At 42.9% G+C, this 22646-nt stretch overlaps 1 protein-coding gene across 1 annotated transcript in view; it reads left to right on the forward strand.

Annotated features, from left to right (window-relative positions):
• Slc9a2 (solute carrier family 9 member A2) overlaps positions 1–22646 on the forward strand; it is an 83869-nt gene that overhangs the window by 53269 nt on the left and 7954 nt on the right. Inside the window, exons 4-9 of the mRNA XM_057751984.1 lie at positions 6434–6651; positions 7094–7296; positions 14862–14951; positions 15582–15652; positions 21281–21442; positions 22504–22600. Of these exons, the coding sequence (XP_057607967.1) occupies positions 6434–6651; positions 7094–7296; positions 14862–14951; positions 15582–15652; positions 21281–21442; positions 22504–22600 (841 nt within the window). The remainder of the gene's footprint in view (positions 1–6433; positions 6652–7093; positions 7297–14861; positions 14952–15581; positions 15653–21280; positions 21443–22503; positions 22601–22646) is intronic.

Consider the following 22646-nt stretch of genomic DNA (forward strand, 5'->3'; position numbering starts at 1 on the left):
TCTTTTTTCTGAGAACATGCCCTGTGCCCAGAGTCACCATAAGACCTGGATTTAATCAATGCAGAGAGAGCTACTGAATGGGGCTTCATCATTGCAAGACTGGACTCTGAGTACGCCTTCATTTTGGCAAAGTTTTCATTGAGAGTATAGGATTTGTTTGTGTTGTCCCTGTGATTTTATTTGCACATTTTAGTAGCATACGCAGATTTGTCATGAGAGCAAGTGAATTGTGCAATGACCTATCAGCCAGTATTCTATAACGCAGTTCCAATTCTAGGGAGACCCTCTGTGGTGGTTTGAATGTAATCGGCCCCCATTAGGGAGTTGGCACTATTAGGAGTGTGGCTTTGTTGGAGGAAGTGTATCACTGTAAGGGTGGGCTTTGAGGTTTCCCATGCTGAGGATATCACCCAGTGTCTCAGTTGACTTCCTGTTGCTTGTAGTATGGAGGAGTCTCAGTTACTATTCTAGCACCATGTCTGCCTGCACACTGCCATGTTCCGCATCGTGATGATGATGGACTGAACCTCTGAAACTGTAAGGGAGCCACCCCAAATAAATGTTTTTCTTATAAAAGTTGCTGTGGTCATGGTGTCTCTTAGCAATAAAATCCTTAACTAAGACAGCCTCCTGATGTTAATGTCAGAATTGAATTTAAAAAAATTGATCACTGTATTTTAAAGGTATTTATATTTATAAACATATAAATAGTAAGTATGTCCTCTATAAATATACACAGAAAGCATGTCTATGCATGTCTGTACAAAACGATAAATATATATATATATATATATATATCTTTATAATATGTATATATGTGTGCACTTGCATATCTTTACGACCAGAAATCTGACTCCACCTCCTGCTTTCAATTCTAATGCTGGGTCCCTTTGGTTTTAAAGATTGTGCTCGTTTAGTCAAAGAACCTGAAAGTGACAGCAACTCAGGTACAGAACCACGCTATGCCGAGAGTAATATGAGCCTATACTCTCTTAAAGCATACATTCTAGTAAAAGGAAATGCAGTCTACAGAAAGTCAGCTTCATGGGATGCTATACTGGAGTCAAGGCCTCCTACAGAAGACAGGAATCATTGGAAGAATTTTCTGTTCACAGATAGTCAAATGACAGATCATTTAAGGAAAAACTCTGTCTTATCCTTGAAGACTTTGTTGAGGGAGTATTAGCTAGCCTGATCTTTGCCTATGCTATATTTTAAGCAATATGAGGATGAAGAAAACCTCAATTGCTGCTGAATGCAAAACCCACTAATTACAGTGATTTTACTTTTCCATCTCTAAATTGGCGATAATCACCATACATTTATGTTAAAGGGAGGCAAGATGATCACAAAGCAGTATGTCTGGCCTCAATGTGGTCTCACGCAGCGAAACCTAACACCTGTCAAAACATGTCCATGTTTTGGTTTGTTACATAGGCCAGGTGCGGGAGCGGGCTTTGAAAGTGAAATGACAAGCTACCGAAGGAAACAAATTATCTGTATTGGTTTGGCTTGTGCCCTTCCAAATGTGTCCTCTGTACGCGTGACGCCCCTCCAGAGGTTTTTTCCCCTAGGGTATGATTTTGTTCATATCAAAGTATCATTCCTATCAAGAGTATATTCATATAGGAACTGAGTCAACATGCATTAAAGATATAATCGATATACACATCACACATCAATGGATACTTTCCTTGTTCCTAGTGGACTTAGGGGAAATAGAGATAGAGATGAAGGGGGCTTGATAAAGTTACAGCCAAATATATAGACCTCAACCTCCTACCCTGCCTATAGAATCCAGCAGAAGCTCTTGATTGTTGTGTATACCGATCATTTTCTGACCCTTGCCACCTTTAGAAATCTTTTAATGTTACCATTTCACTATCCTCTGGCTACCAGAATATTCTTGTAGTTTGACCTGCCTCTCTTAAATTGCACTCATCTGTCTGTGAGCTCTTCTTCTGTAAATTCAATCGATTGTGTATTGGCAATGTTTGTAAAAGGCAGGTGCATCCAGGCTGAGGGGGTGCTGGCTTTTTCTTGGTACAACTCCGTGTGATACAGAGGGTGATGGCCACTTCCACAATGGTATTAGACACTATAAATAATCCATATGCAGTTCAGAATGTACAAGGTGGAGCGCTTAGATACTGTCATTATGTAAGGGACTCAAGCATCACATTTTATCGTCATGGGGGCTCTTCACGATGCACCATTGTAGGTGCTGAAGGGAAGCTCTGCTTTCCTCCTATTTTTCATTCTCAATGGCCTCTTACTAATGAAGCATTTGTACAAATGCACCCTTTTCTGTGGAATAACTAACAATTTACTTCCACAAACTTTTAACACAGCCTTTCTTTTGATTTAGTATTATTTATCCTTTAAGAATTTCATCTATGTACGCAGTATGTTCTAATCATATCTACCCTCACAAGTCTCTTCTAACTCCTTTTGAAGCCCCCAACACCATTTTCTTCTCCCAACTTCGTGTCCTCTTCTTTTTCTTTAAAAATAAAAATAATAACTTAGAGACCAACCTAGACCAAACACATGGATGTAGGGCCACCCACTGGGGCAAGAGCAACCTACCAGGGACTAAATCTCTGAAGAAAATGGACTCTCTGTTCTCCAGAAGCCATCAACTTCTCATGAGCTTTTCCCACTCCACACTGGATTATTGATTGGCTGGCTCTTGAGCAGTCCTGGTGCAGGAGATTACAGCTCCTGTGAGTTCATGAGTGTCGTGGGCTCAGGTCTAGAAAACACCGCCGGTACACCGTTTCTGGTCCTGTGTCTAGCTCCCACAGTGTTGTATAGCAATGATCTCTTCGTCACCATTTCTCCCCCTAGACTAGGAGCTTTTGGAGGCTGGAACAGTGCCCCTCCTTGCTTTCATCTTCATAGACCATGGCTCAGAATTTTGCATCTCTGTCCTCTCTGTCATGTAACCAACCAGGAAGGTCCTAGGAGATTCTATTCTTTTCTGCTCACATGACACTGCTTCTTTTTGCCTCCCTAAGAGAATAGCTCATCTGTGGCTTTGAGGCCTTGTGAGGTTTCTGCTTGTGACAGGGTTTGATCTGCAGCCACACCTGTACAGCAAAGTCAATGTGGTGGGGAAGCACCCTCCAGTAGCTGACTGAGTGACCACGGATATTGAGTTTTCATGGTAGACCAGAATGGCAATATTTGGAAACTTTGGTCCAATGCATCATCACTGTGGATGAAGCAAGGTGCTTCTGGGTACCAAGACTATAGTAGTCCCTCAGTGTGTTCCTCCTCCTGAAGTGATGCTGGGAGGTAAACCAACCGCTCCATTACCATCAGGGTCTGGCCAGCATGGACATCTCTCCTGGTCATGTGAGTGATGTAACATAACAGAAAATAACCCACTTGCTATTCCTATACCAAGACTACAATTTTCAATCATATCTGAATGACTGGTGTTTGTTAAATCACTTCCTATCATGAACTAATATTAATTTTTGCCTTCTACATGTGCTTAAGTAATAAGGAGATCATGGTTGGGGAGGGGTGGGTAACATATTTACACAGCACTATTCTAGTCTTGCAAATATGTTTTTCAAATGATCACTGAAAACTTTAGAAGCCAAGAAGAGAAGGAATGGAGTATGGGCTGAAGAAGCACAGAGCTTCAGTCTGATAGTGGATGGTGCTTCCTTTTAAAAACAAACATCACTGAGGGAGGTTGGATAATGAGCACTTGATATTCATTATTCTCCACATTTGTCTATATATTTAAACATATTGATATTGAAACATCCTACCCATAGGATTAGAATGTTTTAAGAACTAATATGGCCATTGTCAATTATAGCCAAATTTTCTATTTTTGACCTTGAAGAGAAGCTCGGCTATTCTCATTGCTGAACCTCTTTCCTCTGTAAAAGGCTGCCACCTTTGCCTCATTATTTTGTACGAGGGAATCTCAATTTCTGAAACTTTGACTTTAAAAATTTAAGTAAGCTGAGCCTGGTAGTGAAGACCTGTAAACCCAGCAACCCAGAGGCTGAGGGAGGAGGATTGCGAATCCATGCCCAAGAGAAAATTCAAAGCCGACCTAAACAACTTATGAGGCTGTCAGTGTGGGAATGACAACTGAAGGGCGTGCTACCTAGGAAGCTCAGGGATGAGATCGCAAAAGCCTGCGATTCCATCCCCAGCTACTATGGCCATATGAAGCCAAAGTGTGAAAATATCTGGATCTCTGCGATGTAGGTACCCACAGACTTCTATATCCTGATTCATAGAACTTGCTAATAACTTACATTGTATGACAAACAGGAGATTGCAAATGAGATTTAAGTAGGTTCTTGAGAAGGGGAGATTGCAATAATAACAATCAAAAGGGTGTAGGGGAATCACAGAACCCTTATGAATCATTATCAGAGTCAGGAATGTTAGATGCAGAGTGATGTGGCCACAAGCCAAAGATTTTAAGCAGCCTCTAGAAGGTAGAGCAGAAAAAAAGGGACAGATTCTCCTTGGAAGCTTCCAGAAGGAGCACAGCTCAATCAACGTCATGATTTATTTTTTTTAGCTGAGTTCAAATTATTTTTGAGTTTGACATATGGAAAGTGAGGTGATCAAATGAACTGTGAAGCCCGAATTTCTTACAGTAGACCCAGGAAACCAATGCACAAATACAGATAGCCTTATTCTTGAGAGGAGAGGAGTCAGAGCTTGAAAAGTAGTGGAAGCTTTCTCTCCCACAAGACCACTGGGTTCACTAAGAAACTCTCAGGAGTGCGGGTCAGGTCTAAACAGCACTGGCTTGCATCAGAGTCCCTGGTTAAGCACTTGGGGAGCATCGTTTACTAGCTGTGAGATGCTGAGTCCTCTTTTGTTCTCCCATGTACGAAAGTGGAGGCGATAATAGAACCTGCCTCATAAACGGGTTATGAGGATTAGCTGGCCCAGCCCCTACATAGTGTTTGCTCAGTCCCTGGCTCCTAGGAAAGGCTCTCCAAACACGAGCCCGTATTGTATAAGCTCTCAGCTATGCACAGGCTTTGCCATGTTTCTGGCTGCTCGTTTTTATTGGCTCATTTAAAAGGCTTACCCTTTCTTTTGGAAACCGCATGAATTATATGTTCTTCACCCATATAAATCTAAAAGAAACACTTCCTTGTTCTAGCGGTGGTGGTGACATTGTGTCTAAATGCAGACTCCTTGCATAGGTGGAGCATCTGTTTTGTTTTAATAGAAAAAAAAACAACATAAAACCGTTTATGTGAGGAATGTGTTTGTTTGTTGCAAGGGCACAGGCTTGTGACTACCTGCTGACTCTGATCTCAGAGCATCTGAGCTTTGCCTTATTCAACTGTCCCATGTCATATTCTTGGGTTAAGGAAGCCCACCGGACAGGCCGTGGGTCATGCATGCCATGTTGGTGTGGCTACTGGACTCGGATCAGATCCACCATGACTGGAAGTTGCTTTATCCCTTGGCTCTCACTCAGTGGGAGCTGAGGTAGCTCACCAGAGCCCCCTCGTTCTATTTTTGCCTTCAGCTCATTCTCGCAATGAAGTCCTTTGGCATTGTGTGGGCACCGTAGTCTTCATAGAAGACTTGGTATATGCTTGTTCCCTGCACCTTATTATATTTCCATCTATGGGTGGCATTCGAGTTGATTGGGGGTGATATCCTGGACTGATAGGAACTTGTGTGCCCATGAAGCAGGCAGTAGTCAAGAGCATGAAATGCTTTGCATGTGACAGGCAGTCGGGGTATGAGCTGTGTGCCCAGTGGAGAGAGAGGAGGATGTAAGTGGAGGGGGAAAGTGAGTGCCCACCTTGCCAGCATGTGCCTGATCTGACCTTTGCCTGAGGCATGCAAAGATGCCGTGTCAGAATAGCTACCGCAAGAGAGGGAGCAAAGGGCACAGTGGCCCCCAAATTGTGAGCTAGATACTAGAGAAAAGAAATAAAAACTTCCTTTACTTAGGAATTCTTGGAGCCTATTTTGAATTTCTTAGAAATAGACACCACAGACTAGTTGAAATGACATTTATTATATGGAGAAGGGGGTGCAGCGGTGAGGAAGAATAGCAGGGAAGAAGCCCATTGCAACCTGAGAGAGTGTGGGGTTTTGTGCTGTAGTTCAAGGTTTCTATTATAATGTAGGAATAAAGTCTATACAAGTGGGAGAGTTGCTTTTATAGGATGATAGTCGGTTTCAAATTATTTTGAACTTTTAAAGTTTGGGTGCTCAAAGGAGGGCTGATGGTGATGGTGACCATGGGTTGTTCAGAGAATTTGCATGTCAGTAGATGAGCAGAAGAAGGTCAAGGGATTATTTAGGGCTCTGGGCAAGCAGCCAACAGAGGGATTGTTTTACGCTTAGGGGCTGAGCCTGGTATTCTGACTGTGGTTGAGGCTGTGTTTACATCTAAGCTACATCTCCCTTCTAGAATCACGGCGTGTGCCATGACCATGAATAAGTATGTGGAGGAGAACGTGTCTCAGAAGTCCTACACGACCATCAAGTACTTCATGAAGATGCTGAGCAGCGTGAGCGAGACCTTGATCTTCATCTTCATGGGTGTGTCCACCGTCGGGAAGAACCACGAGTGGAACTGGGCTTTCGTCTGCTTCACGCTGGCCTTCTGTCTGATCTGGCGGGCACTGGGTAAGGAGCAGTCCTTGACTCAATGAACAGTTGGTGGCAATGACCCAGTGGGACTTCTTTCTGCTCTGGATGCCTCTTGGTTTTAATTTCTTCTTCTTCCTCATCTACTCCCCACTCCTGTTCTTTTCCCACTGACTTCTTCCTCTTCTTGTTCCTTTCCCATCCCCAATTCATATTCTCTTTCCCCCTTTACCTTGTGCTCATATATTCTCTCAAGGCTCTTACTGTAGATAAAATGAGTCTCTCTTTATGTCTCTAATTCTGATGGGTAGAAGCAAGTTATCCTGAAATGATGAGAGTCCAAGAACTCAGGAGTCCCCAGGACTTGCAGGATGGGACGCACACTTTGAAGTGTCATAGAGACTCGGAGACTCAGATTCCCCTGTCTGTCCCTGTCCATACTCACACAGTCTGCTTTCTCTGGGTCTCTCTTTGTCCATAGGTGTCTTTGTGCTGACTCAAGTGATTAACTGGTTCCGGACCATTCCTCTGACCTTCAAGGACCAATTCATCATTGCCTACGGAGGGTTGCGAGGTGCCATCTGCTTCGCGCTGGTGTTCCTCCTCCCTGCTACCGTGTTTCCCCGGAAGAAGCTCTTCATCACAGCCGCCATTGTTGTTATATTCTTCACGGTCTTCATCCTGGTGAGTGTGGCTAGCTATTTCTTCTAGAAGAGTCTCTCCCTCCTTCCTCAGGAGAAAAGTACTTTCTGATCACCCAGCTGTAGTGGTGGAGGCAAAGTGGCATAGGTGTGTTGAAGCTCTGGGAGTCACTCGAACAAGGAACATGATACTTCCTGTCTGGATTCACGTGTTGGATTGCGTTAGACATTACAAGAGTCCAATTTGGTCACTTGGCCCCCAGAGAGGAAACAGTTATTTAAGGAAACTCAGCACAGGGATTGGTGTTTACTGCTGGAAACTGACAAGGTGCCTGCCCCAGTCCTAATCCTTGTCATTTGCCTTGCTCCCCGACCTGGTAAACGTACTTGCTAAGTGCTGGTTCTGAGCCATGACCTTCCAGCAGCTCTTTGACAGGAGTTGGCTTTTGACAGTGCTTTGTCCGGAGCTGGGGAATGGGTGAGTTCAGCATATTGTGGGGAAGCAGTAAACAGGGTTGGTCCAACTTTGCAAGTTAGTCAATATGCCAGCTCTCGGGAGATTATAGTTTGTGCATAGTCGTTCAACAAATATTAATTTGTCTTGTGCTCTGTGACCTGCACTGCTGTCCAAATTAAGAATTCTCACCTGAGCAAAATATAAGAATAGATTCCTTCCTCTGCAGTGCTCCCATTTCTGCCAGTGATGAGGGGAGTGTAGTATACGCTAGGAGAGAAACTCAATAGTAAAGTATGGGATATACTTAAAGGTGGAAGATGCTATATAATAAATAAGACAGGGATCAGGAGTGAAGAGGGTGACATAGGCAGTGGGTAGGGGACAACTCTCAATTGATGCTCATAGAAGAGAAAAGTGGGGACTATGACATTTGAGCAGGGGTGGAGGCTTTAACCAAAATGGAGGACATTCCAGCACATGTGTGGAGGGAGATCTTGTTTCCTGGATGCAGAATGTTCTTGGCCAGAGTAGAAGGTGGGCTACTTGAATCCCCTCCTTAAACTTGGGGGACACCACACATCCTCTGTGTATTGAGGGGAGGAATGTTCCCTTAACTTCATCTTTTCTCTTCAGAGTCTATGGAATATTTGCAACAAGCCATTCAAGTTGCTCCTGACACATTTTGGAATAAAATGTGACACAAAGCAATTATGTCTTGGATTTTCACCTTCCTCCATGGCCTAGGGCAGAATACATGTGACTATAGACCAGGAGGGGGTAGGGATTTTCGTCTTCTTCCAAGACCGGCTGATTACCTGGCTGTCACCTGAGGCCCTCTTAGCTGCACAGTGCGCGGTACCAAGAGGCTGCTCCTCCCAGAACAGATACTGTCATCTCAGAGTACCAGACACAAAAATAGAATTGTATCATCCTAGTGGGATGAGGAATTAGGTCATTGGGAGAGGACCACAGTCCCCAGAACAAGTTCTCAAGTGCCTATAGTACAAAGTCAGTTCTCTGCCCCAGGCATCATGGGCTTGGTGAAATTATTGAATACAACTGGAGTTATTTCCTAGAAAGACATTAATTAAAGATAGGACATGACACTCCATCCACTTTTAATAGTTTTTAGTCACTAGTCTTATCAAACATAAAAATACATATCTATAGCTAGAACATTATATATGAAAAAGTATTAAAATAAATACCATTAGTCATAGAATGTATATATAGATGATTCATATTAACACATGAATACAGAGTTATGAGTAATAATTTTGACTTATTTTGAGTTCAGACTCAATCAAGAAATAAAAGTAAATTATCAGTTACCTACATTACATGCCTTTCCACTCACTTTGTTTTGTTCCATGTGTCGAGACAAGGTCTCACAGCATAGCATTGGCTGGGGGAGAACTCAGTTTGTAGACAAGGCAGATCTCATAATCAAAACCTCTGTCTGCCTCTGCCTCCTGAGTGATAGGATTAAAGACACGTACAATGTGTATGAATATTTGATATTTAATATCACAGACAAACTTGCTCTTTTGGCTTGAAACAATTTGGAAGTGGGAATCTAAATTTATCTCTTTGCTGTCTTGCAGCTAATCAGTTACAAGTCATCAACAGCCTCAGGCAATATGCTGTGTTGAGCAGCACTGCTATGGGCTTTCATATTCTATGCCTTAGGCTATTATCAATGATGCTACAGTAAACATGAATAACTTAAGGCACCTTGGATAGATAATTTTGGCCACAGAAATGTAAGATTAGCGAGGTCCTTTGTGGAAGTAATGATGAATCTAAGGTATGAAGGATGGTTGGTGAATCTAAGGTATGAAGGATGGTTGGTGAATCTAAGGTATGAAGGATGTGAAACCAGCTGGCATCTGGTCAAATAACATTCAAGGTAGAAGGGAGAGCTGACACTCAATCCTAAAACAAAAAGTTTACAGAACAGGAGTGATGTTCCAGATGACCACAGTGGAGCAGGGAGATGAAGGCACACACTGCTGAGTTCAGAAAGCTCAGGTAGATTCTGCTTTTTAACTGAAAGGGATTGAGAAGCTCTGTAGCAGGAGAATGGCATGCTTTGAGCAGATATCACTGGGTCTTTGAGTGAAATGTGGGGGACAAGAGTGGAAGCAGAGAGTGATGTGGGTGCTTGTGCACGAGGAGAAAGGTGTGTGTTGAGGTCCTAATGGTGAAGAAGGGACTCGGGCAACAGACAGACAGTAGGAGCCTTGCATTGGCTGCTTTGAGTATGGTGAACACGTTGAATTAACTAACCCTCTACTGAAGATGCATTTAGAGCTCAGTATTTAGGCCATGCTAGTGCACCAAGGCGAGGGTGATCCTTTGACTAACTGACCCGAAAGAGAGCACTGGAGGCAGGAGATCTTCTCGAGAATGCTTAACACGCCAAGGCCACTTGACATGGGTGGCTTATATTTCAGGTTTTCTAAGATGAGAACTTCAGCCACACTTTTGCTTGCTTGTAGATAGTATAATATGGACGGATTTTTGTGGCCCACAATGGAGAAAGCTATTGTTTACTAGAAGACAGAGCTCTAACAGGGTCATGTGACCACTGTGTAGGTGGTGAGTGCTGGAAACTAGGGGCAGCCAAGAGCCAAGAACACTGTAGAACTTTCATTCTGTTTATGTCAATCTCAAGTGATTTTTTTTCCACAACTTGGTTTTATGATCTTGGCAATCTATGTATTAATGTGAGAATGGCCAAACATAAGATAACAGTGATAGGCTTGAGTGTATGTGTGTATTTTATGAGTGTCAAGTGTGGTGTGAGTATGTTTGTGTGTATGTGTCCATACATGGGAGTGAAGTGTGTGTGTGAAATATTGTGTATTGTGCACGCATGTGTGTATATCTTTAGGTATGCTTACAGAGGCCAGAGGAGGACTTCTGGTACCATCCTCTATTATCCCACCCTGTCTTATTCCCTTGACCTTATGACAGGGTCTCTTACTGAACAAAGACTTTTTCTTGTTTTTTCATAAGCTGGTGGCCAGCAAGCCCAGCAATCCTCCTGTCTCAACTCCCCACAGATCACTGTGCTTATGGACATATGTGGCATATGTGGCCACGCCTGACTGTTTCTACGTATCTGAATTCTGGTCTTCGTGTTGGTGTAGCTAGAACACTCTTACCCACTGAGCCATCTCCTCAGCCAGGCAATGATAGCTTTTAATAAATGGAAAGCTTCCTCCAAGTGGTTCTAGGGAAATTCTTGCCAAATCCTCAAGGAAATATAAGGCACCCACCTCCCCATTTTGTCAGTATTAATGCAACTTGGAAGAACAAACTCATTTTTCCTTGTGAATGGATGTTTATTTTAGCCAATCAACAGATTAGCCTTTTCTCTTTCTTCTCTCATTGGCAGAAGCAGAGGTGGAGTGGTGGAGCGAGGCAGAGATAAAATAAGACGGGAATCTCACTGCCCAGTGACTCTCCATGTCCTTGTTAGATGAATCTGAGTCAGGACATCACTGTGTGTGTTTGTTGTGCCAAACTTGAATGATAGGTGAGCGTTTGCTTGCCTTTTGCAGCTATTTATTTTGGCGTGCTGTTGGTAAACTCAGGATTTTTATTTATAATCCCTCCCCCCCCCGGTAGTAACAAGTTTCTTGGAAGTTATATCAGTTTGCTTCCTAGGTAACCCAAATTAGAAAGTTTCCAAAGGGATAAAGTTGGTGTCCCATCAGAGGTATCCTTCCTCTGTCCTTGCAAACCAAAGGCTTTGGATGGGTAATAAATTATCCTGATTAACCAGACATGGCATGTACATGCTACATGCTCTACCTCAGAATAGATAATTGAGGAAGGAGGGAGAGAGGGACAAAAACCAAGCAGTGCCTAACAAATGACTCCCACTTAGTGTGCTAAGACAACGAAACAGTTCCAGGGATGAAGTTGTACTAAAAGGAATGTGATAAATTAGATGCATCATTTCAAAGCTTTATTAATTGTGAACTTATATGTGTTATACATTTATAAACTAGAGTTGTTCTAGGCATATCCACACTTGCTTCTTAGAGCTGGTCAGTGCAGTTTAGTCATTTAGTTCATTGGCTTCCAGTCTGTCAGTCTGGTAGGAACCAATGTCAGGACTGGGCAGGCCCACATCTATCCTTGCTTTAATACATTGTGGTTTCAAATTCTGGATATTCCCTTTTATTTACTGACGAAATGAAAGGGGAAGAGACACATGTAGTAGCAATCATTGTCTCCAGAATATTTAATGTTTTGGTGTTAAGAATCACACTGATTTTCTTGTTTTTATTTTGAGCTGCAGTTCTATGGGGCAAGGAACTCAATGGAGTGATCGTCTCTGAATATCACAACTGCACTCATTTTTGTTTGCATACATTAAAAATTCCAGAACGTGTTGATTGGGAAACTGTTATTAGCGCCTGTGTTATTTCCAAGTGGCAGACAGAAGTACAAATAGATGTACACAAGAGATGGCTCATATCAAATTTGGTTAAAACCAAGTTTTACTTAAGAAAGGAAAAAAAAAGAATGTTGTGCTAGAGAAATGTTTGTGCTGGATTGATGGGACAAAACCAAGGGTATGTGTGTGTGCATGTGTGTGCACATATGTGTGCCTGTGCGTGTTAAGGTATTATGCTATCTAAACCATCCTTAAAGACTAAAGGACAAGCCAAAAGTAATGACTCACAAGTGTAATTTCAGCAATTAAGAGGCTGAGGCAGAAGGACTGATACAATTTCAAGGCTAGCCTGGGCTACACAGTGAGTTCTGAGCTAGCCTGAGCTTGTTCTCAACTCATCCCTATGAACTTTTCTTAACATCTAAATAGAGATGGAAAGATGAAATGTAAATCAAATGGCAGACAATACACCTCAACATGACCCCTTCTCTTGTCGAGAAAACAACAAGCTTTCCCATGTGTGCTATAGACCCCAAGTCAAAGCCCCAGCACTCCTCCTGCACACACCTTTCCTGCCTCTTTGGGGGCTAATATCATAACTGATGTGACCAGAGCTGGTAGATTGTGTGGTGCCTGCAAATTCCCCTTTATTTTCCTTTTTGAAAAAATCCGGTTGCTTTTGCTGTTATAGGTTAATTAAAGATTGCTCAAGTTCTGTTTCACATCCTAACCAATATACTAAAATAATGTGTACAGACATTAGTTAAGAAAATGTCATTATAATCTATGTATCTTATTTAAATTTTAAATGCACTTTTAAATTTATTTTATTTTTTTAAAAAAAGAAACTATACTTTTTCTTTGTATATTCCAATCCCAGTTTCCATTCCTTCCCCTCCTCCCATTCCCTCCACCTACCCCACATCCACTCTCCAGAGAGGGTAAGGCACATTGCTTTCAGGAAGGTCCAAGGCCCTCCCTATTATATCTAGGCTTCAGGGTATCATCCAAAGAGAATAGGTTCCCCAAAGCCAGTACAAGCAGTAGGGATAAATCCTGGTGCCACTGCCAGTGGCCCCACAGTCTGTTCCAGCCACTCACCAAGCCCACATCAGACAGAGGACTGACCTTCATAATATATAGAGACTCAAGTAGTTAGACATCAGAATTCCAAATAATCCAATTAAAAATGGGGTACAGAACTAGACAAAGAATTCTCAACAGAAGAACCTTAAATGGCCAAAAGACACTTATGGAAATGTTCAATATTCTTAGTCATCAGGGAAATGCAAATCAAAATGACACTGAGATTCCATCTTACACCTGTAAGAATGGCCAAGATCAAAATCACTGACGATAACTTATGCTGGAGAGGATATGGAGTAAGGGGAACACTCCTCCATTGCTGGTGGGAATACAAACTTGTACAAACACTCTGGAAATCAGTATGGCATTTTAAAATTTCTAATCTTTCTAATATCCTTCAGTTAAGTTTTACAATTCTCTACATATGGATTTTATGCAAGTATCATAAGGCTTTATATATACATGAATATATACACATGAAATACATCTAATATATGAATTTAATATGTGCATAGTTTCCCCTAGTATATATGTCATATTATATAGTAGTACATACTAGTTACCCAAACACATCATGTAGTCATAATATGAGGTATTACATAATATAATAAGTATTTTTATTATGTGATTGTTGTTTTTGCTCTTTAAAATACTATATGATTTTAATATGGATTATTAAAATGGATTGTGTGTCTTAATTTTATACTAGTCCCTTTCTTGCTCTTTTATATGGAAGAGATTGTCTCAGGGTTTAGAACAAAAATACAAACTATCCATTAACAACAAATTCTTGCCACTTTCTTGCCAGCACTTCTTGCCTTTTCTCTGTTGACTCTGGTTGGAGAACAATAAGCAAAGCTTTGCCTAACAGCAGAACCTAGTGACTTCTGCCCTCTGTGCCTCTAAGGAGAATGCTTTTAATGTTTCATTATTGACTGAGATGTTGACTATGAAAATTTGCAGAGATCCTTGTTCAGAATATGGGGTTTCCTTTATCCCTCACCCCCAGTTTAATCAACAGCTTGTGATTTCCTCCATTTCCGAAGTTAACTCCTAGGTGTGCCTAGATTGCCCTTACACTGTTTCTGGCTGCTGCTCTTTGACTGTTCTGAAGTCTCTGCCAGATGATGCCCACACCTTTTCAGATCCCTGCTGGGTGCTTCCTAGCCCTTCTCCCTGCCCTCTCTCCTTGTGTCTGTCTGTCATTCCTCTTCTGCCTACTATGTAACTACTGTGTTGTGATAGAGATGACCTTCTTTTAGACCCAAAGTCCTAGAGCCAAGGTCCTTTGGCATCTCTGTGTTCTGATGTCCAAGCTCCCTGACAGGCATGCAAAAACAGTTTAGTGAGAACCGTCTCAGTAGAAAGAGCAAATGAAGGACTCACTGGAGAGCTTTTCTCTGGGTAATACAGTAAGTATTCCCACTGATTCTATTTATTTTCCAAATCTGTTTTATATTGAAAATGATCATCCTAAAGTAAGACATCTGGGAAAAGGAAAAGGAATAACCAAGTTTTGTGATTACTATCTAACTTTTGACAATGAGCTAGCTTTTGTTGGTGGTTGGCGATTCCTAGAAGACGATCAACTGCAGTTGAATTTTTTTCTTACAAGAAGACTTATGTATTTGGGTCCATCTTTTTTGTGCAGGGGATAACTATCAGACCCCTGGTGGAGTTTCTTGATGTTAAGAGAGCCAATAAGAAGCAGCAAGCTGTCAGTGAAGAGATCCACTGCCGGGTAGGTGCTGTGTGATAAAGAAGTTAACAATGAATGTGTGTAGTAATCACAGAAACAGTACTGTACTGCTGTGCATTTCTGGAAGGGGAAGAGAACAGAAGACTCGAGGGGACAGGGGAGGCATCTGGGTGGTCTGTGATGGGAGGTGCACTTGTTATAACCCCACGATATCCAGTCCAAGTCTGCTAAAGAACTGAACCAGCTAAGGGAAAATATAACCTTCAACCTAAAGATGTTTCTGCTACCCATTTCTTATAATTTTGAAAGTTGTGATCATACTTAGGGTGATCAAAGTAATGAAAACATTGCCTAACACACAACAATTGAAGATAAATCATTGGCTTATAGCTGGGTGATGGTGGTGCATGCCTTTAATCCCAGCACTCCAGAGGCAGAGGGAGGCAGATCTCTGTGAGTTTAGTGCCAGCCTAGACTACAGAGTGAGTTCTAGGACAGCCAGGGCTACACAGAGAAACCCTGTCTCAAACTACAAAACCCAAACCAAAAAAGTCAGCTTATGGCTTTCAACAAAACAGAGTGTCATTGGAGTTAGGTATGATGGCAGAAGGGTGAAAATGACCAACTTCCAGAAAAGGAGAGTGAATTAGCCTGTCTTTTCTTCTGTTGCAGTTTTTTGATCATGTGAAGACTGGAATTGAAGATGTTTGTGGACACTGGGGCCACAACTTCTGGAGAGACAAGTAAGAGGCCTTGGGACTCCCCATCAGAGCAGTTCTGGGTCACTCTTAGAAACAAAGTATGTCGGATCTTCCAGGCTGTGAATCCTATGCTGTGCTACTGTGTGTCCTTTAAGGCGACACTTAGCTATAGAGAGGTGTGGTGACCCATTCTTATGATCCCAGAACAATGGAGGCTAAGGCAAAAGGTTCTACATGAGTTCCAGGGCAACAACCTAAGCTACTTAGAGACTGTGCCAACTACAACAACAATGTCTCAGCCACAACAGAGATATAAAATTGTTATAGAGGAAGCAAAAGTTTATCTCCCTATACGAATAGCCAGAAGTAGAGACTTAGGCTAAGCCAACGAGAGCTCAACTCCACGTTTCCAAGGGTAGAGTAACTCACCAAGAGTTGCCTCCATGTTGGCTCTTGGGGCAAAATCGCCCCTTCAGCATCACCCGTTTCAGGATGCAAGATGGAAGAAAGTCCACTAAAGGACAAGACATCTTCTGTCACCTCTAACCAGGGTCTTCAAAAGCAGTCAAACAGCTCTTCCATGCAGATTCCTGGGCTGGAGCCAACCTTTGTGGTTGTTCCTCACTGCAAAAGAACCAAGAGTCCCATTCAATCCATTCAATGAGTTAAAAGTTAAGGATTCCATTACTGTCTATTCTGCCATATAAGGGTAAGGGGCATAGGAGGGGTAGAGATTCATAGCCTCAGGGAATAACAGTAAACCTGCAGAAAATCAATGAGCTTACATTGAGGGATTCATGTACCTGAAAGATTGTGTTTATGGAAAGTACTCGTGTACACACACACACACACACACACACGAGTTTACTTTTTTTTTTTTGTAAAAAAAAAAAGGCCAGGTGTAGTGGTGAGTTTCAATTTATTGTCTGTCTTCGTGGTTGTTATAAACTGAGGTGGGAACAACAAAGCAGACAGGGTGACGAGATCAAGAAGTGAAGGGTTCTGACAGCTATGTTCGACACATGGGTCCTAGGATCCACCCCTCACCAGCTAATGGGAGCCCGTGTTGGGTACCCCCTTCCCTGGCCACTTTGGTGCCGTCCATGATGGTTGTCAGAAACAACCACGTGTTGGCCTCTTTTCTTATAGAACATTATAGAATCTCTTTTCTCATGGACAACCTGTGCGTCTATCACTGACTAGGTCAGACAGCTGACAGAAGCGAGTGTAGGCAGGAAGGGGAGGTCAGAGGGGCATATTCTAGACCATAAGAAGATGTGTCCTCTTGCTTTCCTAACGTACTCACAGACATTTTACTCCACTGCCCACTCCTTGATATCAAATTGGCTACCCCATGATCTCTGCATATAAAGTAGAAGGATTTTGAATGGTTCTGTTTGCTCACGCACATAGCATGGTACTGGGAAACATATGATGTGTATGTCACAGAGTTGTATACTCATGTAATAGAGACGGCAAAGCAGTCATGTAGTAAGCAGACGTGTATGTGTGTGTGTGAGAGAGAGAGAGGGGGGAGAAAGGGAGAAGGTGAGATTCTTAATTCAATCAGTTACAAAGACATTAGTGCCCAAGTAATTACAAAGCTTACAGCACTGTTCATGTTTATAGATGTTAGAAGCTCCCTTGAGCTTAGCCTTTTTTCATAAATCAAGGAAAGATATTTTTATACAGGCAGGACACCCAGTTAACCACCTGGGAGCACAAGGTAATAATGCCGACTAAACCTGCAGTGTAAAACTCGGAACAAATGACTATTTCTCTTGAGAAACATTCTTTTTTATTTTTATTTTTTCTGGCTGTGGGACTAAAGCCAGCCCACTGTGCCTGCCTTGTTCTCTCTCCAACCCTACTGTACACGCGAACACTTTCCTCATGTAGATGGGCCCTCCTATGCGCCAAACCAAATAGACTTTCTTCTCCTCTTTCCCCATCGCTTCATCTTCTCCCTTCTGACCCAATCACTTTTCCTTCCTATTGGCTCCCATTGGTACCCTCTCAATGTGTTTAGAGAGAATCATGATGCAGACTAGCGTGTTTCTTTTCAAAAGCCAAGTTGAGGTTTCATGCTCTCCCCCCCCCCCCCCCGACCCTGTTGCATCCAAGTAGGGAGCGTGCACACATGTGTAAGTGCACGCTAGGTCAGCAACCCCTAGGCACTATTAGGAAAAAGAGATGCTGTCCTATTTGGCTTTCTATTGCTGTGATAAAGACCAGGACCCAAAGCAATGTGTGGAGGGAAGGCTTTATTTCATTGTTTAGCTTGCAGTGGACTATGAGGGGGATGTCAAGGCAGGAACTCCAGGCAGGAACAGAGACCATGGAGATACATTGCTTCCTGGCTCCTTCTTCACAGCTAGTTCTGCCTGCTTTTTTTTTTTTTTTTTTTTTTTTACACCGCCAGGAACCCCTGCACGTGGGTGGCACAACCCATCTGTGACCGGTCTCTACCAGGTCAATCATTAATCAAGAAAATGCCGATCTTATGAAGGCATATTCTCCGTGGAGGTTTCTTCTTCCTAGATAGCTCTAGTTTGTGTCCAGCTGATGAGAAATCCTCACCAGCCCAAGAAGGGGGAGGGGTGAGACTGTGATCATGTGAGTTGGAAGTGGAATTCAGGTGAAGGTCAGAGGGAGTACTTGTGCCCTGTGTCTCAGGCAACTCGTGTCTCTGAGGTCCATGGATGTCTTGCAGGCAGACTTCCCAAGGAAGCCATAGCTGGACTGTGGACATGAACAAGAACAGTGCCAACATTTGACCTATATTTGGAAGCAACTGCTGCCATTTTATGTCTTTCTGAATCAGGAACAAATAGTCTTAACTAATCCATAAGCATTTCAGGTTTCCATGTTCGATCACCACACCAACTGCAAAGCATTTTCTTGATTGTCACGCCTACTGTACAATCGCCGGAAAAGTGGGTATGGGAGACTGGGCTTTGACACGAACCATTTTAAAATCAATTCTACACAGAACCTCTTCGGTGGGTACAGAACCATTGCCACTGCTAAAACAAACATACCAAAAGAAGAAGGCATGGTTTGAGCATGTTGGATGTCTTTCCCTGTCCTCCAGAGCCCCAGTGTTACCGAATCTCGTTGGCCCTGGTAGTGAATTCTCGAGGCTCTTGATCACTTGAGAAGAGAATGAAAGGTGACACAGTGGAGACCTTGCTCAGGCCCCGCAACCGGGAGTCTAATGATGCGAAAGAGAACACCTGTGTGGAGCTTGGCAGAGGCGTGGGAGAGGGGAAGAAAGCAATAAGAAAACATGCACGCCCCATGCAGGAGAGAACAGCTGCCTCTCCCATCCGTGTTCACTCTCCCATTTGTTTATCTCCGGGAAGAAATCTAAAACAATAATAGTCATATGAGAAGTGCTGGAGACTTTGTATTATTGTTGCGAATCCTGACTTCGTGAGCCTAAAACAGAAAATTCAAAATAAACATTAGAAGGAGTAGACCCAGCCTTCAAATAGTAGTGGGTCACTAGCACGGTGTATTCAGGGTAGCCCTTTAATTATTCAGATCCCTCCAGTATTTAGAACAAAGGGCCAGTGCCAAGAAAGCTGGTTCACATTGGTTTCATTCATGACACAGGTGTGCCAATAAACCTCTTTGGGTTGTTGGCGAATCAATGGTACATACTTACGTCTTTCTCAAGGATCATTTATTGCATGTTGTTTTTACCTGTATACTGGCATGTAGTGTTACGTAACAAGCCATCCTCAAAGCTGGTGGATCAAAATAGCAGTCATTTATTATTAAATTGTGTGAGTCAAGAAGCTCCAAGTGGGCTGGGCTGGACTGGGCTGAGCTAATCGGGGTGGGGTTTGGACTTGTTCTTGCTGCTGTGGGCTCGATGGTAGTCAGTCGATCCTGTCAGAGCTTGTGGGGGTAAAATAACTACCTTATTCGCTGTTCACCTCGGTTCCTACCACTTCATAGATATGATGGTGTGTGGCTATGATGGGATGGACACACTGGATCCAGGCTTCAGGAGTAAGCCTCTTCGGTCATTAGATCAGTAGGAGGCTATTCACCCAAACAAGTAACATTATTGATCCCAGAGACTAGGAAAAGGGCAGAGGTCATCTAGGCAAAGTACATCTGAGAAGTGAGAGAGGAGGGAGAGCATGAAGGAGCGTGCAGCTAGAACAGGATGGAAGTAGCTGCCTTAGGAAGAACGGGGGGCAGAGTCTGTCTTGGGGGGGTGCTTGTGAGATAATTACTTCTGATGTTGCTGAGAGACATAAAGGCTATATAAGAAAACATTCCTAGTAGGTGGGACAATGAATATAACCCCCCTCAGAGTACAGGTGACAAGTGTCCGAGATAGGAAGGACCCCACGAGGAGCAGTACTGCACCGAGGGGCAGAGCTATGCTCAGGCACTCAACTGTGTGCTGTCGTGCTGCTACGCAGATGACATTTCCAGCAGGGATGCTAGTGTCTGGGCTGGGAATACACTACAGAGCCAGAGACACGTATTAGGGTCCCAAATCAGTATCAGCGTGCAGGGGAACAAATCAGATGCATCCGGGATCACAGTGATAACACTAGAGATGGTGAGAAGTGAACACTTTTGTGTGCTTCCATTTGAGGGTAGAACTTAAGGCGATTGATTGCTCATTGAGTAGTAGGGAATGCTAGTTCGGCCCGGGCTACCATAGCAAGGTTGTACACAGTAGGTGGTTTAAACAACAGAAATGGCTTGTCTCCCTTTTAGGAGGAATATAAAGTCAAACAACAGGGTGTTCACAGTGTTCATTTGTAACGCCCATGCTATGGGACTGGACACGAGCCAGGAACTAGGCTGGAGATTTAAACACATAAGCACAGAGAGACAGAGACATGGGGTCACGGGTCATCCTTGATACAAGAATGCCCCCTTTAGTGTGTTCAGGGGCAGCTTATATAGGGCTCTGGCCACACCCCAGCTCTCAGGATCTTCAGCTGCAGCCACCAGAAATCACTCCCCTGTCTCGTGCTCAGAGCAGCTGCAAACACAGGAAAACAAGCTGTTTTGCTCAGAGCAGCTGTAAGCAAGTTGTTCTCAGGAAATTCAGGGTCTGGGGGTCCACAGCGCCCAACATCCATTCATTCACCTTGAGGGGCTCTAAGGGAAGGAGATGCTGCTGTTGTGTGCTTGCAGAGGGCAGGGCTTTCTGTGTCCCTTGACACACATCTTTTTGTGTATCTGTGACTAAGCACACCCTTCTTACCAGTGTGCCAGTCACACTAAGGAGAGCCCACCCTAATGACTTCATTTCAGATTGATCATATCCGTGAAGAACATGTCACCACATATGGTCTCAGTCCTAGATGCGCTAGGAATCAGGACCTCAACAAAAGAATGTTTGCTGGGACACGTCAGCCAGTGACATGAAATACAGAAGAGAACTATTACACAGGATGCTGAAGAGTTTGACCTGGTGGAGGTCGGGGGAGGGCTAGGAAGATTGGTTCAGTTTGAATACATGGCTTACAGCATTTGGATGCTTGTTAGTTACACTGTATATACATGTATATATATGAACACACAAAAGCATATATAAAAATATGCATATGATAAGACCAGTTAAATTTTCTATGTTTTTACTTATTCAATGAGGTATTCATTGATCCGAATTCTGACTTTACTTATTTATAGGTTTAAGAAATTTGATGACAAATACCTTCGAAAGCTCCTGATTCGGGAAAACCAACCTAAGTCTAGCATCGTGTCTTTATACAAAAAGCTTGAGATAAAACACGCCATCGAGATGGCGGAGACGGGCATGATAAGCACTGTGCCCTCGTTTGCATCTCTTAAGTGAGTATCGCTTTGCAGAGTGACGCTAATACCCTATCAATAAGTAGGCGTTTTGAAACCTGTGATAGTAGCAGTATTATTAGGATGGTAATAATAGTATTGCTGATGTAAGTCCTCGGGTGGTGACTTAAGATCCCAGAACAGATTGAGATTCTGGTTGGAAGACAGCTCTGGGTGTTCATGTGTCATGTTTTACGTCACATTATGCCGTATGCTGTGCTATACTGAGAATGCCAAGTCCAAAATTACAGTCATGTTGAGGATCCCCCTGCCTTTGTCAAATCAGTCTTGGAAGTTCAGTACTGGTTGAAATTGAGTTACAGTTCTCTCAGCCGGGTCACATGGACTGTTTTCCACACATGTTAGGTTGGCTACTGTGTGTATACACAGCATACAGCTGTTTCCTTGCTGACCAATCACAGTAATGGACTTAGGCTTGGGGGGAACAGACACCGACTCTGGCTGCACCCTGGAAACACGTCAGGAGAATGAAAGACTGTAGAGGCCTGGGTGTCACTCCACAAGAACTCAGTTCATAATCCATGGGGACAAGGCTCAATAAAATATAGCCAACTAAATTTCTATTGGAATGACTGCTCCTGCATTACTTTTGGCTAGCAATAACGAATTGATAACACCATGAGTCCTTCTTCTTAAAACTAATCACACGAGATGCTGGCTATGGTAACACACACCTGCAGTCACAGGGTACTGAGGCCAAGGTCTCAGGATGGTGAGATTTAAGTCAGTCCAGGCTACACCACAAGCATTGGGGTTGTGGGAACATGATGTAATAGTCAACTCTGGGAAAACTCATGCACAGTTAAACTTACCAGTAATGAATTTTACCGTGGAAATAAGTTTCAGAAACTTAATTATTCTAAAACTGAGTATTTTAAAAAAATATTAAGAATATTTGAAAATATTGAGCAATTCCTAATCACTCCTTTTAAAAACTATAATCTTATCCAAAATCACAATGTTCTAACACCAAAGAAGAAATTCAATGATTCTGAAACACTTCTAAAGGTAAAATACCTTTCCCTCTTAAACTTCTACAGCGATTGCCGTGAAGAGAAAATAAGGAAGCTCACACCAGGCGAGATGGATGAAATTAGGGAGATACTATCAAGGAACCTCTATCAAATCCGGCAGCGGGTAGGAAAAAGCTATGCACCAAAGTACATACTTGATTTTGGCTGAA

This window comes from Chionomys nivalis, chromosome 19 (assembly GCF_950005125.1).
Source record: "Chionomys nivalis chromosome 19, mChiNiv1.1, whole genome shotgun sequence".
Taxonomy (NCBI): Eukaryota; Metazoa; Chordata; class Mammalia; order Rodentia; family Cricetidae; genus Chionomys; species Chionomys nivalis.